At 46.7% G+C, this 16,808-nt stretch overlaps 1 protein-coding gene across 1 annotated transcript in view; it reads left to right on the plus strand.

Annotated features, from left to right (window-relative positions):
* Positions 1-16,808, plus strand: part of cadm2a (cell adhesion molecule 2a) — a gene marked incomplete at both ends in the record, with an annotated part of 178,317 nt that overhangs the window by 135,478 nt on the left and 26,031 nt on the right. Inside the window, one exon of the mRNA XM_079738906.1 lies at positions 4,318-4,476. Within this exon, the coding sequence (XP_079595032.1) occupies positions 4,318-4,476 (159 nt within the window). The remainder of the gene's footprint in view (positions 1-4,317; positions 4,477-16,808) is intronic.

Raw genomic sequence — 16,808 nt, forward strand, 5'->3', positions numbered from 1 at the left:
TCAAATGAAGAATCGCAAGAGAAGAGACAAGGAGACCCGGGGGGGGGTCAGACGAATCATATGAATATAGACTACTGCACACAGACACACACACACAAACACACACAGACAGACAGACACACGGGCACACACACACACACACACACACACACACACACACTCAACCACACATGCACATAGGGGAAAGAATGAAAACACAGACACACAGAGAGAAAGTGAGACAAAGAAGAGAAGTGAGGAACTAATTTTAGGAATGGAAATGAGGGAGGTGCGCTGGCTGGGGACCCCAGGAGATATGTTTCAATCAGGTCTGTATGGCCGGGGGGGGGGGGGGGAGGGCGGTGGATGTAGAGGGCCCCACTCGGCTGGCCAATTAGGATGGGGGGATGCTCTCCACTGTTCTGATATAACCATCACTCTGGTCCCATCGGTCCCACCAGTGTCCCCTCGGACATGTAGCACCAGACACTGAGAAAGGTCTCTGTCTCTCTCTCTCTCTCTCTCTCTCACTCTCTCTCTCTCTCTCTCTCTCTCTCTCTCTCTCTCTCTCTCTCTCTCTCTCTATTGCTCTCGCCAGCTCTCTCTCTGAGGCCTAAGAGAAAACTGCTATTTTCGCCATTTGTAGCTGGTAAAAAAGGAGAGAAGTGGAGGAGAAGAGGGGAGGAGATGGGGAGAGAGGAGGAGAAGATGGGAGGAGAGGAGGTTGGGAGAGAGGAGGAGTTGGGGGGAGAGAGGAAATTTGATTAGAGGAGAGGATTGAGAGGAAGGGAAAAAGAGGGGAGAGGAAGAAACAGGATTAACAGTTAAGGATGGAGAGGATAGGAGAGGAGAGCTGTGAAAGAGATTTTAGAAAGAGGGGTAGAAAAGGAGGTGGAAGAGGAGAGGGGAGGATGTGACAGGACAGGGAAGCAGAGGAGAGGAGGTTGTAAGGAGGGGATGTCACTGAGGAGGAGAGCAGAGGAGGAAGGCGGAGGAAGACGAAGGGAGGAGAGGCGAGACCATGATAGGGAGAGGGAATAAAGGGAAAGAAGAGAGGGTAGAGGAGTAACAAGAAAAGGTAGAAAAGTTAAGGGAAGCAACGAGAAAACAGGCAAGAGGGAAGATAAGAGGAGACAGTATCAGAGACATGTGTTTATGTTCCCGTTTCCTCTGAGCATTCTGTGATATGTGTGAAGAGGCCGTGGCATACCTATACCCCTTCTTCGTCTGGGGAAGGTGAATCAGTGAAAGTGCTGCGATACAGCAGTTTTGCATCCAATTGGGGAATATCTAATGCACTTGAGAGCATTTCAGAACCTGCATGTTTTAGTTCTCCGTAATTGCAAGTAATTAGGTGATGTACAAGAAAAGAAGGCCCATAATGGTGTGTTAATGGTGAACGGTGCATACTGGTTGTGCAGGGGCATACTCGCCAGAAGCACAAGTGGCACGATCCACATGATCATTCAAATAATGTCTAATGCCTATTTCCTTGGGTCAGGAAGAAGGATTTCTTTTTAAATGCTTGCAGTTCCCAAAGTTCATGTCACAAAGCTGAGTGTGGCCCGAGGGCTTCCAATTTCATGGTGACATTTTAGTGTGTCACACGCTGTACCGCCACCACTGCAACTGATTGGGAACCCGATCTGAATTCATGCCATAAAGCTTTGTCTTTGTCCCATGAAAACCAGCCGAAACCAGAGGTTTCGGCTGAAACCAGAGGTTTCGGCTGGTAGTGTGAGATGTAGTGTCATTTTGATCACTGTAAAGATGTATTACAAACTAAACATGGGAGGGTGGTTCGCATGAAGCCTCACCATCAGACAGAGAAAGAGAGAAAAGTGAAGTAAAGTAAGAGATTTGAATAGAGGACGTAATACAGAGAGAGAGTAGGAGGCATGGGGTGATTGGGGTGGAGGCATGGTGGTGCTGGTGGTGGTGGGGTTGGTAGCTGGCTGGCAGATCATGCCTCACGCAAACCTTCCATGAATAAAACATATCTCTCGCCTCCCCTTGCTCCCATCCATCTCCTTCCTCCCTCTTCACCTTCCTCCCGCTCCCATCTTTCTCTCCTCCCCCCCTCCCTCTATCTCTCACACGCATGATTAACCTTGGGAGGCCTTAATCAGCGCTGGAAACGACCCATGATGCTTCTCTAGGCTTCTTTTTTCTTCTGGACGTGCCTCTCCTTCTGCTCCCGTCTTGTCTCCCCTCTCCTCACCTGTCTCCCCTCTCCTCACCCGTCTCCCCTCTCCTCACCCGTCTTGTCTCCCCTCTCCTCACCCGTCCCCCCTCTCCTCACCCGTCTCCCCTCTCCTCACCCGTCTCCCCTCTCCTCACCCGTCTTGTCTCCCCTCTCCTCACCCGTCTTGTCTCCCCTCTCCTCACCCGTCCCCCCTCTCCTCACCCGTCTCCCCTCTCCTCACCCGTCTCCCCTCTCCTCACCCGTCTTGTCCCCCCTCTCCTCACCCGTCCCCCCTCTCCTCACCCGTTTCCCCTCTCCTCACCCGTCTTGTCTCCCCTCTCCTCACCCGTCCCCCCTCTCCTCACCCGTCTCCCCTCTCCTCACCCGTCTTGTCCCCCCTCTCCCCTCACCCGTCTCCCCTCTCCTCACCCTTCTTGTCTCCCCTCTCCTCATCTGTCTCCCCTCCCCTCTCCTCATCTTTCTTGTCTCCTGTTTCCTCACCCCTTTCCTCGCCATCGCCACCACCACAACAACCGTCACACTCTCATTCTCTCTTTCTCTATCTCGCTTTCTGTCTCCCCCCCCCTCCCTTTCTCCCTCTCTCTCTCTCTCTCTCTCTCTCGCTCTCTCTCTCTAGCTCTCTCTCTCTCTCTAGCTCTCTCTCTCTCTAGCTTTCTCTCTCTCTCTCTGTCTAGTCTTGTTTCATCTCTGTTATTCTTCGTTGGAGCCTGCCGCCGGAAGGCCTTCTCTTGCTGCCGGGAGCGCTCGCTTAGCGTAGCTCTGTGTGATCATTAGCTTTTGTGATAAAACAAAAGAGACGGAGATAATTGCATCGGGAACATAATCAGATACGTTAGCAAAAGCTCCTGGAACTGCTCTCGTAAAAGAGAACAACAACAGTCAACCGGCAGACTGGGAAATGAGAATTTGGCAACTTTTATACTGTGTGTAGGTGTGTGTGTGTGTGTGTGTGTGTGTGTGTGTGTGTGTGTGGGTGCGTCTGGGTGTCTGGGTGTGCGTGGTGTGTGATCCTATCTGAGGGGGGTGGGGGGTTTGGTTGTGTTTTATTGAAGACGGGAGATTTAGTTGCGGATGAATAATCCTTGCCACTGAAGTCTTTATTTACTCTCTAAATTCTGTCTCCCGGGGATGCGGATGAATTTACAGTGAGTATTGCCTCTTTATATAGAGGCTCCTGTTATCTGCTTGCACACGTGTGTGTGTGAGTGTGTGTGTGTGTGTGTGTGTGTGTGTGTGTGTGTGTGTTTGTGCGCGCGTGCGTGTGTGTATATGCATATCTATGTATGTGTGTATGTGTGTGCAAGCGTGTGTGTTTGTCTCACACTCAAACACCTATACACCCAATCAGATTGCCTACAAACCACAGAATGCATGCATGTGCCTGGCAACACTATGTATAGGGGCTCTGCTGAAGGAGTGGGGCACCTCTTCTACCACAGTGATGAACAACAGCAGTGCAGACCGGGCCTTTAGCAGAGGCCAGGCGACGGGGCAGGCATCTGCCTGTCTGAGTGCAGAGAGAGACCTCCGCAGTGAGCTGGGGTCTCAGCGAGGGTCCCCGCAGGGCTAAATGCCTCTGCCCTGCAGGTTCGATGTGAGAGTCCAATTTAGCGCAGCGCACCCAGGGACCTGGGACTGAACACACCTCGGTCATTACAGCTGTCTATCACCGGGCAGCTCTCGCCCGCTCCCCGGGAGTTGAAGGATCGGCAGATTCTGCACTAAAGGGGAGGATTTGAGCCTCATCATAGAGAGGTTACGTGGCGGTGATGTGCCGGTGTGTTTAGAGATGGTCCTGGTCAAATATGAAGTGTAATTATTGAATAAACAATCACATTTGCTCGGGGCTGCCGCCCCTCCCTTCTCTTCATCTGTCCGTGTGCAACCATCAAAAATGTGAATTGTATCTGCTTAATCTGCTTGGGTGATCGGTGCTGAAAAGCAGATGAACAAATCTATTGGAGTCATGCAATGTCGTGTTGTGTCAAGCGTTCACCAACACTAAGAGCCTCACTCAATTATCTTTTTTGTGTTTTTGTGTTTGTGCGTGTGTGTGTGTGCATGTGTGTGTGTTTCTGCATGTGCGTGTGTGTGTTTGCGTGTGTGTGTGTGTGCGTGTGTGGGTTTGTTAGGTGTCACAGGTGTCAGCGGTCAGTACCCCCTGGTGCAGAACATGACAGTGACGCAGGGAGGCACGGTGAACATGACCTGCCGCGTAGAGTACAACGACAACACCTCCCTCCAGTGGTCAAACCCGGCACAGCAGACTCTCTTCTTCGGCGACAAAAAGGGTGAGTGGAAAGCACTAGAAAGCAGCCCTCCGACAAACAAAGAAAACGTTGACTTATATCAGCTGAGAGATGGATTTCCAAAAAAATTCCTCCCATAAAAGAATAACAGCCAAATAGATTTACATGGTAGGGGCAGAACAGAGGAGTAGTTATATGACTCCATAATCAGTCCATAGATATTGTATAACGTTGGACTATAAAGGGAAATGAAAGGCTGAATTCTTTCGATATAGCCTTGCAGGTGGTTGTTAAAGCCCTCTGCCGCCTTCAGCAGCTGCTTCATAGATCTTGCTTTATTACCCTTTGACTTGCCCATTAACAGGGCTGCCCTGCACTTGGCCCCCACCGTCCAAACCTGGCTCTCACTGGGGTGGTCTCTGTATGTGTGAGGCAGGGCAGACCCTTCTTATCGTACGACTGCTGCTAACTGTTCAGTCACCTAGCAGATGTAAGCTGTGTGCACATGATTCAGATGTGTGTCATTACTTGGCAGGTAGGGTGTATAGGCATGTTGTGCAAGGATGCTAAGCTACAGGTAACATAACATAACGTCCATACCACAAGGTGTGAGTGTGATCAGCCGTTACAAGCCGTTTTGAAAATCTGCCTCTTCTGACATCACAAGTGGGCGTGTCCACCTAGATGTGTGCTGGATAGATCATTCCACCAACCTACCCAATGGACTGTAGCAGACGTTGCTCATCTATCTGTCATACATCTAGGTGGACACGCCCACTTGTGATTTCAGAAGAGGCAGATTTTCAAAACGGCTTGTAACGGCTAATCACACCTGGTTTTATAATATATACTATATTGATATATACTTTTAATATACTTTTAAGCTCAATCAGGGTTTAGGACCTTCCCGATGGGAGTCCGTAACCCTAGCTACTGTTCTTTTCCGGCCCCTCTCTCAGCTCTCATCAGCTGTTCTGCTGTTATTTAAGCTTTTCCTGGTTTTGTATGTCTCTGGATTTGGTTTGTTTGAGGATTTTAGACGATACAAAAATCAATGCCTCCTCATTTACGAGGTAATTGTTACAAGAATAGCTGAGCATGTCTGCATACAACGATTTGTATGCATTTTTTTTTACCCGGTGATTGGGAATATGCTTCGCTGGTGAAATTTATTTGTCGGTGTGTAATATTGTATAACAGACACAAACACACACACACACACACCGCATGCACACAAACAAACAAATCCACACATACATAATACACATATGTACACCACCACACACACGCACACACACACACAACACAATCACAAACACACACCAGCCCATACACAAACAAACGCACACACACACACACACACACACACACACACACACACACACACACACACACACACAAACACAGACACACACAAACACATACACATAAACACTTACCACTACTACAAACACTACACACTATGTTTTTTTGTTGTCTAATCAGCAGAGGGGTTGAGGGCAGACCACTGGCTCCTCCGGCTGGATTTGGGCCCCATAAAGACGATTCATGAGTCTTATTTCACCCCGCTCCTCTCTCAGCTGTATTAGAGGAGTGTAATGGAGTATGAATCACACTTTCTTGTGAGTGTCTGGATTAAGCACATCTGGGATTTACACACTCTTCCCTCTATTATTATCACGCCCTGTGTGTATTTGTTCATTAGGGCACGGCTATCGTGTGTGTCTGTTGGTGTGTGTGTGTATATGTGTGTGTGTGTGTGTCTGTGTGTGTGTGTGTGTGTGTGTTGTTTATATATTTCTGGTTTGTTTGTTTCACAAGCGTGTGCGTGTGTGTGTGTATATGCATGTGTGTCTGTGTGTGTGTTATTTCCGGTTTGTTTGTTTCACATGCGTGTGTGTGTGTGTGTCAGTGTGTGTGTGTGTGTGTGTGTGTCTGTGTGTGTGTGTGTATGCACGTACTGTGCCTCTGTGTAAGCCACTATGTGTGGGGACAGAGATAGAGCGAGATGGAAGGAGAGTGTGGACGAGAGAGGGTGGGAGCCCCTCTGCCATCTAACCAGTGCGCCACATGTGTCTCTCTGCACATATTGTGTTTTTTTCTTTGAAAACACGGCACTCATCTGAGTCCATCCAGAGTCTTTCTCCGCCTGCCCACATACCTCTCAGAGGCCGGCGCTGGAACCAGGTGGAATCTGATTGAACGGTGGCTGCTCTGCAGGGAGCTTTGTATCGCGGCCGCAATCTGCGGGCCTTGGGGTGTGTTTGGAAGAATCTCTGGCGCACGGCCGGGAGATTGGAAAATGAAACAGCAGCCGAGGACTGTGGTATTCTTCTCATTTCTCAGAGAGAGCAAGGCTAGCCTGTTCCGAGTGCCTTTGAGTTTAGGCACAGGGTATACTTGTTTGTGTGTGTGTTTGTGTCTGGTTGTGTGTGTGTGTGTGTGTGTGTGTGTGTGTGTGTCAGTCTGTCTATATATGTGTGTGTATTTTTGTGTGTCTGCCTCGATAGTACACATATGTGCTTGGCATGTTTGTTGCCCGGTTGTGACTCTCTTCATGAATGCCTTTGACTTTGGTTCCTAAGAGCCTTGGGTGTGGGTGTGTGTGTGTGTGTGCTTGCATGTGTGTATTGTGCATGCACAACAGCAACATGGATCAGTGTGAATGCGACAGGTAAATGTGCGTGCTGATGGCAGCATTCAGGCATTGAGTGTTTCCCGAGGATCACTTAGGGGGAACGGGGAGGCGGACAAGGATGAAATCTGCCTCAGATTCTGGCACTCTTGGATCCCTCGTCAGGTGGATTCATCCATGTTGGGGGAGAGATGGCACTGGCATGGACGTCATCTGCAAAAACTAAACCTAAGCTTCCCATAACTGACTGGATCCGAATAAACGTATGCATGTCATCCATCTGAAGATGAGCGGAAAACTGAAATAAATCCTATGTGAACCATTGAGGGCATATGGAGTTCGTCGTGTGTAAACCATCTTTATAAAAATAAGCTCAAACAGTTGGTACTTGCAGATGCCCTGTGGGTTCTGCGTGGCTCCTGTGGTCCAGAATGCAGTAGCGGTCATACAGGGATCATATGTGTTTTTGAGACACAGTTGTGTCTGTGCTATGGCTCAGTGGGATTTGAGAGTGGTGTTGATAATAACATCTTTATATCGTGAGCCAATAGAGCTGCATGGCTCCGTACCGGTGCTGCGTTTTGGAAGCATTACATTATTCACACCGCGCCATCCTCCAGACAGGCTGCGGCAGCAGAAGTTTTATTTGTGGTGTCACCTTATGCACAGACACCCGGTTGTCAGCAGTGTCGCGGCGAAGGCGGCCTAAGTTAGCCGGGCAGTCTAGCACTGTTGGAGCCCTCTGAACAGAAGAGACGTGTATTATCAGACAGGTGTGAAGGAACATGAAGACGTCCAAAGTTCCCGTGAGCATCTATGAGCGCCAGCCTCTAGGTGGAGAGATCAGCCGCGGACAGCTTCAGTTTAATGTGGGATCCTGCAGTCCTACTATGTTACAGCTAAACTCCTGGGGGGGTAGGAGGGGGGCAACGGGAGGAGTAACAACTTGTTTCCTTTTTCGTGGCAGAGATATTCGGCTGATGAAAACAAATGATCGAATTAGTGGATGAAGAGGAGGATTTTAAGAAGTGTGTTTTTACTGTGGCCAGTCTACACGTGTTGATTTGACACCTTTACAGACACTTTTTTACAGTTTGCTTATGCTGGCCGAGCGTGTCTTCGTCAATTACACACGCCTACAGACACCTGCCTCCAGCGACATTATTGGTTCAAACAAATATGAAGCGAAAGAAAGTAAAACTTTCAATTCACCCAGATACAATTCTTTTGCAGTCTGTAAACCATCGGAGCAGGGTGCTGCACCTTTTTTTACCGGCGCTAAGCAAGCATGAAAATCGACATCTAAATCTATAATGAACGAGGAACACTTTTCCACCGGGAGTGTCCAGGGCGTTCCGTGGAAAACTCAAAGTCGCTCACGGAGGAAAAAACGGCCACACTCAGCAGCACTTTAAAGCAGCGCACAAATGACTTTTTTCCCATTGAAAACAGTTCAAAAGTAGCTGCACCCATGGGGGGCCCAATAACTCCCATGGGGGTTTACACGCGTTAAGGTTTAATCAGGGGCCTAGGGCGGTACGCACAGATTCTGTCCCCCAGAAAGGGGTGGAGGAATCACTGAGGAAATTCAGTGGTTGTTAATTTGTGAGTCCGACTCTTCTCGGCGCTGAGGACTCTGAGGGGAGCCAGACCGGAATAGCAGGCTTTCACGGTGGACACAGTCGTGAAACCCAATGTCCAAAACACTTTTCGTGCAAGTGCGCATTCTGGCTCGCTCCACCGGTGGGCGTGTCCGAAGAGAGTGGCTGATGACAGCCACCTTGAGGGAAGATGGAAAACCAGCGGTTTCCAGGCATGATTGACACCTTAAAAAATGAAGGGGGCTGCGAATGTGAAATGAACGACTGGGTTGGTTTCATTTTTGTGATGATTTTCCTTTTTTTCAATGTCACCCTGGTCGACAGCGGCGTAACAAAGGAAAGAGTTTGGCTCTGCGTTTTCCGGGCGGGGGAGAATTAGCCTAAGGAGATGAAAGGGGGACGCAGACTTCAAGGAGCAGATGTACTTCAACTGCGGAAAAAGCATGTGAAGTTTTTTAAACAAACTTCTCTCCGTTCAAAGGACTCAGGCTAGCAAAACCAAAGGCGAGATGGAGAGGTTTGTGTCAGGGATTCTGCACTCAGTAACAGTCAGAGGAGATGACACTTACGGAGTCAGTTCTCTGTGATTGAGTGGAAAAAACACTGATTTAGAAGCCTTAGCATTAGTATAAAATGAACAACCAGAGATCTGTAATTTGCAGATACTATTACTGACATTGTGTGACTTACTCACATCTGCCCCGATCTTTATATCACTCGTTCTGTTATTCTTTTTGCAAAATGGTTGCTTTCTTTCACGTTGAATACATGGTTTTAATTAAACTACATTTTTGTAATGTAAAGAGCTGTATACAAGGTATATGAGGTGACATATATATTAAGTAATAATTATAACCCAGTGGCCTTAGCTGATGAAAAGCTCCATGGTTGCTTTGAGCTGATGTGAAGGACAATTCTGGTTGGTTCTTCGATAAATGTATAATCCAAGCACTCAAATGCATCAAGGTTCTTGAGTGCTTTGCTCCTGGAAACGTAAATATTCAACAATGTGCCTTGATATTTTATTGAAATTCATGATTTTTCAAGATTCCACTCTGACATTGGAGGCTGTTCACACTTTTTCTTGGACAATAAGAGCTTCATTGTAAAAAGAAACCCACCAAAATCTAACGTAATGGTTAATATTCATCGACTTTTGGTGGAATAAGCACATCTTAGTTTTGAGGACACTCAGCAGCCGACTCTTCTGCAAGACTTACAATAATACTTAGAATTTTCTCCATGTCCGGTGTCTGCCTGCTTTTGCTTTATTGCATCTGTGCAGAGGCTCGGCAGTTCCAAGACGTGGCGTCGGATTAAACAGACATGTCGGATCTCTGAGGCGTCCCCGTAAAAGAGTTGTTAGAATTTCAAATAAGGCCTCTTTCCCAGACGTCTCCGCTTCTGTCCTGTTTCTATCAGCGAGGAAACTACGCATTGCTCTGAAAGCCATAGCAAGATGAGCTATGGGGCCGGAGGGATTTTCTCTTTTATATGAAAATTAAAGTATAGTTACATCTTTTTCTTTTTAGTATTTGCCCTTTATGTTTAGTAGAATTCTACTCATGTTAATGGGCCCTTTTTTGTGGGCAATTGAGCAATTTTTTAGCAATCTTTGCTGAGGCGTAATTACAATTTATTCTGTATTCTATAAACCAAGCATATGGATAATTAGTTTCTAGGCTGGATTCAAAGCTTCTATACAGCAGGCTCTGTACATGAGAGGGAGTACAGTCAGGGAAGAGAATGTAGACCAGTGATTCATATTGGTAATACTCTTGTGTATATCTGTATATGTATATCTGTATATCTCTCAATATATCACTTGAGTCCTTCTTCCCATTCATCCCTTGAGAGAGAGAGAGAGAGAGAGAGAGAGAGAGAAAAATAACGTATCATATGCAAAATGATTCAGTCACAAATATTTGTACAACCAGTCTCACTGAACCACCAATTCTAGTATTCAAGTATGATCACAGTGCAATACTTGCGAATACAAACTCTTTCAAAAAATGTATTATGTTTTATCAAAAAAGACCATTCAAACAAGAACAATTTGAAAGCAAATCAGAAAACTAATTAAATATCCCTCATTGCCAGTTATTTTCATTATTGTCATTATTTCATTACACCACAGGTAGGACACAAACAAATCAAACAGGGCTGCCAATTTGGCAGAGCAGGCTTGTGTGTAAACAGAGGTAATAATGACATTGCCGCGCACTCATTGGCTGAGCTGCAATCTTTCGTCCTCACCTCGCTCTACGCCACTAATTTGGCAAACAGAAGAAGCACAGGCGGAATGCACAACAACCGACACATTTAGCTTTTAGGCTACAGTTTACATGACACATTTAGATTTAGGCTGCCGTTTACATGACACGTTTAGATTATATGGTCGTAAGGTTGGGCGATCGTCTACAAGCTTCCATCGTCCGATTGCGCCCCCTAGCGATCGCCGATAGTCGATACTATCGGCGGGTGGGCCGTGGTCGTCAATATCGCCGTTTCATGGAGCGCCAGATGCAACTAACTCCTTTCTACTACTTTCAGTTGGTTTCATTGAAGCTGTCTGGTCAACCTCTGACAATTCAACACATCGTAACCAATTCATTCTTCAACCGTTTACCTTCGTTCAAACCAATGACACACTTGTATCTTCAATAATATCTAAACAAAATTTTGATAGCTTTTTTCAGAATCACAGTTTTAGTTTCTTACGGGCATAGTTTTCAGTTGCTCTCATTGATTTCGTTTGACGCCAGAGCGTGAGGACGTTCATGCACACACACACGCCATATAGCTGCGTTTATGGACACTTCTTATCCGATTAGAAGTGGATGAACAGCTCAATCGGAATAAAAAATTATCATATAAACGCCTCAATCGGAATACAATTCTCTGATTGGAATAGAATTCCATGTCCCGGTAACTTATCAACCCCAGCGTGTCCAGTTGCTAAGCGACGTCAACGTCTTTCGCAGACTATTTCTCTGCTGATCAACACTACGAATGGTAATTGTAAAAAGACACACCGTGTGAAGATATTGTTTCGTTTTGGCAAGGAGCCGTGTAATAAGCGGGATAATGTATAATAAAATGTATCCCTTATCATATAAGTCCAGACCAACAAGGGTTGTGCGCAAGACATACGGATATACGCTTACCACTTTTGTAAATGCCATATATTCGGATTGCATGATAGGAATAGATCTATTCCGTTTAGAAATCGAATCGGATCAGAAGTGTCCATGTTAACGCGGCTTAGACACACACGCAATGGCTCCACCATTATCTTAACACACACACACACACACACACACACACAGAAAAACACATACATAAACACATACACAGACATAGACACACACACATAGATGAGCGACCATCAGTTTTTCAGGGTGAGATGCAGAGTGTGATGTCATTTCGCCGTGTGAGCAGACCGGTAGGTTTCGAGCCCCTCCCCTCTCCTCTCCTCTCCTCTCCTCTCGTAGCAGTGAGGGAATACGTCAGGTCAGCGCTACAGTTACGCTAACTTCAATTTCAATTTGCGGGGCTTTTTTTTAACTGTAAAATTATCCACCACACCACACACAGCACACCACAGCGCTGTTTTTCTGGCAATAACAAAAATAAATCGCCTTTTCATCGGCAACTTGAGACGATCGACGATGGAATCCATCTATCGTCGATAGTCGATAGAATCGACCACCGGCCCATCCCTAATATGGTGCAGATTACATGTTGACAAGACTTGTATGTAGAGAATGGTGCAGGGAAGTGGCTCCTGGTGATCAGCCAGCCAGTGCCAGCCAAAAGGTATAAGGTTTGATCTCCAGTCCACCTGTAGGAATCCTTGAGCAAAATCCCCTAGCCCCTTCCTGTGCTCGGATGTGCCGCAGTGTAAGCTGTTTTAAAGGGAGAGAGAGAGAGAGAGAGAGAGAGAGAGAGAGAGAGGGAGAGAGAGAGAGAGAGAGAGAGAGAGGGAGAGGGAGAACGAATGTCACCCACACAGACTTGCACAGTGATGAAAGGGTGTTCTCTGCTAACACTGTTCCATGTGGGAATATCCAAATCTGTTCCACCATCATGAGTTGTGTCGTGGACCAAGGGGGAAAGGGCAACTGGTCATTTCGTGGGTCTGCAGATTGCTTAATATAAAACTTTTCAAGCGCTTAGATGTCAAATGCTAAGCTATCAGATTCAATTTATCACACACTAACACACACAAACCCATATGTATATCTATGTGTGCAGATGTGCATATATGTGTGCGTGTGTGTGTATATTTGTGTGTTTGTTGTGTATGTGTTTGTGCGCAGGTTCGCGTGTGGGTATGTTTTATGTGTGCTCATATGTTGAATCTGTGTGTGTGTCATGTGTGTTTCTGTGTGTGTGTGTTTCTGTGTGTGTGTGTGTGTGTGTGTGTGTGTGTGTGTGTGTGTTTGTGTGTGTGTGTGTGTGTGTGCGGAGCATCACAACCTCCCACGTATTCAGTGTGCAGAGGGATGAAAGCTTTGAAGCAGCCTGTGCCTCGGCAATTCACGGCAACGACCGCTTTTAAAAGTTTTCCAAAGTAAATATCAGAACGTAACGCCTGACAGACAATTACACAGATAGCAAAACATTTTTTTTCCTCACCCCCACCAAAAAAAAAAGAAATCAGAGCGGACATAGTTGAACTTTGAAAACTTCTCGCGCCTGGCAAAACACAGCCGCTGGGAAACTCTGTCTCATATTATCCAGGAGATTGGCGCAGCAACAAATCTAAACTGTAAATCTCCCCCCGATCCCTAACAAGTCCCTTCTCCCAGTGACAAGAGCCATTAAACAATATGGGCACTGGGCAGGGGGAGGGGCCGGCGGAGGACGGAGAGGGGGGGGGGGGGGGGGGGGGCTGCGGTGAGATAAAGGAGCGTAGTTAACCGTTTTATGAGCGAGGCGGAGAGGGGCCCTCCGGTTTGGTGATCACCTTGGGAGGACCAAAGGCAATACTGTCTCAGTGGTGACCTTCAGGGTATCTGCTGTGGTGTCCCTGCGCCCTGTTGGCTTAGGCGTCGTGTAAACCGCCTTTTAACATCCGCTCGCAGGTTATTTATTTCCGGCCGTTGTGTATTTATGTCTGGTGAATGTGTTTCATGGCAGAGGTGGACATTGCTTGGACATTGCTGTTGTAGCGTTGCTTCGGAGCAGCAGGTGCTGCACAAATGTCGTCCGTAAACAGAAGGTGGAGTTAGAGTCTGATGCGATGCAGATGCAGGCCCCATTATTATTCCAAATGAAATTAAAAGTGGGAGGACGAGTATTTTGCGCAGGGTTTATAAGTATATTCTAATATGTGAAGCTCAGAATAAAGCAAAGCAGACAATACATATTTCAGGAAGGCAGCTCCTAATATCAGCGCTGTAGGACTGAGTTTGTAAGTTTAACCAAACACTACTCCCAAAGAACAGGGTCGTCTTTTCCCTATGATGTTTTTTTCCCCTGGTGTTCATTACACAGCGCTATAAATAAACCAACACAAAAATGAAAAAACAAACAAGTCATTGAGTATTCCTGGAATAGCCTGCCAATGTTTTTTTGTGCGTCGTGAAGGACAGAACGTGTGGAGCCTGGCAGCTCCTTCCCCCTTCAAGGAAACTGCCTCGTATGGCATCCAGCAGGCAGGGATTAAAAAGCCTTAATAAGAAATGCACCTATAGAAAGCCTCAGCCTGCAGTCCGCCAAGGCTGACACTAGCCAACTGAAAATAATATACATCACTTCCAAAAACAAGTCTTTGAGAGGTGAGGGAGGTAATGGCGCCGGATAATTACTTGACCCAACAAATGCATGCATGCATACGTGTGGAAATACACACACGCATGCATACACACCTGTGTGTGTGTGTGTGTGTGTGTGTGTGTGTGTGTGTGTGTGTGTGTGTGTGCGTGTGTGTGGAGTGCCCAGATGGGCTGTTGACAGGAAAGTGGGAGCAGAAATCCCATCCACAGCCAGTTAAATGTACATTCACAAATTTGCACTTTTCTCATTATAAAACTGTGTCACATGAATGAACAAACACCTGCCAGGGCTCCAAATCAGCACACGCATGCACACACACACACACACACACACACACACACACACACACACACACACACACACACACACACACACGAAACAGATCCATACCAACACATCGGTCCCATGACACACTCACACACACACATACACACACACACACACACACACACACATACACACACACACACACCACATACACAGACACACTCACAAATCGGAGGGGGGGGGGGTTGGGAGCTCAATACTAACACACACACATACACACACAAAAAGACGAACACCCATACACGCGTACATTTGACATATCCATACCAAAATATACACACTCCCAACACAAATCCAGGCAGGAGGGGGAGGTAGTGGAGGTCCAGAACAGGATTGTACAATAATAGGCAGGCCAGGAAAAAGAGGCGGAGAAAGCAGGGAGGAAGGGAGGGAGGGATGGAAGGAGGGAGAGAGGCTGGGTGCGAGGATGTGCAAACGCACCAACAATGGTGTTCGCTTATGGTTGTGCCTTGAACTGTCCCGTTTCAATTATTTTTCAAATGCACACAAAACCCAGCGACACAGCCGCACACATCTACACAAACACATCCATAGGCACTGAACTCATTGAAACACACAGCTTGAAAGGTAAATCATTTCTGAGCCTTGGAAATCAAAAGGGCTTTTTCCTGTGAAGACGTTCAGGGCTGGGATGGCGACACCGTCATCGATCAGCACGTACGCCTTCTGATGCATAGATCACAGCAGTGCATGAGAAGCGCCTTTATAATGCACTTCAGTGAACATTTTCTCAGAAGCAAAACACAACCTAAGTGGAGTTTCAAGACACAAAGTGGACAGCAAAGGAGGAGTAGGATACAACTTGGAATGGCCTGCCTGCACTGTGCTAGCTTACTGCTAACTTATTATATTTGCAATAGTTTCTATTTTTACTTCTTTCCTCATTAGCCGTCCTATCCAGACGTTGGCATGTGCATTGTGTATTTCACTCTAAGGAACGATAGCATAACCTATCGTTGCGTAACACACAGGCATGACACTTAACTCATCATTAATTAAATAGCTTCCATCCATGCTCATATTTCATGTGTGTCGTGTTCTCTCAGGTGTAGGCGAGTGAGGCTAGGAAGGATAGTGGTGCTTGTAGTTATATTACTCACAGATTTCTAAAAATGGATGCAGGGCCTATAAAAGTAAACAGGATACAGGGTATGGAGTTAGTTCATTACAGTCGATTTTCTTTTAGGTTGTTCAAGAGCCCCGTGTTTCTCTACTGGGCCTTTCAGAAGGCTCTCTGGCCTTTGTCTTGAAACACCTCTGTGGCCCCCAACCTTTGAGGATTTCTCATAAGATCATCGTCCATGACCTTACCCATTGGTTTCACCGTTTTGCAGCCGTAGATTTTATCCATATTTGGATAAATATGTAAATATCCATACATTGAGGGCGAGAATTCAATGGCCGCCTCTCAGTAGTCCATGGCCAAAACCTTGTTAATATATATTACTTAATAAGCCAGAATAAAGGATGAAAAAAACGAAGGATAAAACAAAGATTGGCTTTGTGCTACGAGAATGATACATTTGTGCTGTGGACTGAGACTGGCGTTGGCTAATCTTGCATCCATCCACCGCAAACCTCCTATAGGCTGTAGAGGAACCTCATGTTAGCCACTTCCTCCAGGTTTTCACAAACAGGCGGTTAAAGCTGCCGCTTAGTCCCGCCGCAAACCTTGAGCACCGTTCCTGGGGGCTTGATGCGACTTGTGTTTGATTGCTGTTAAAAACTCCATGAAAAACTGCTCCCTGGCGGGGGCCTTTCTAATTAGTTAGCTGCCTTGGCCTCCCGCTTGTCAACTCAAGTCAACTTTATTTGCATAGCTCTTTATCACAATTACCGTCCCCGAAGGTTTCCCCAAGGCCTTGCAACTCTTGTCGAACTGCTTTTTTCCCAAAGCCCCCCCACCAGCGGCAGCCATGACTTTTGAACACAGAGCTACAGAGTCAGGATCAACCACTGTGGTGCAGCACCTCCGTCTGTGGTTCCCTTTAAAGTGATATCACACA

Source organism: Pollachius pollachius (genome assembly GCF_949987615.1).
Source record: "Pollachius pollachius genome assembly, chromosome: 6".
Lineage (NCBI taxonomy): Eukaryota > Metazoa > Chordata > Actinopteri > Gadiformes > Gadidae > Pollachius > Pollachius pollachius.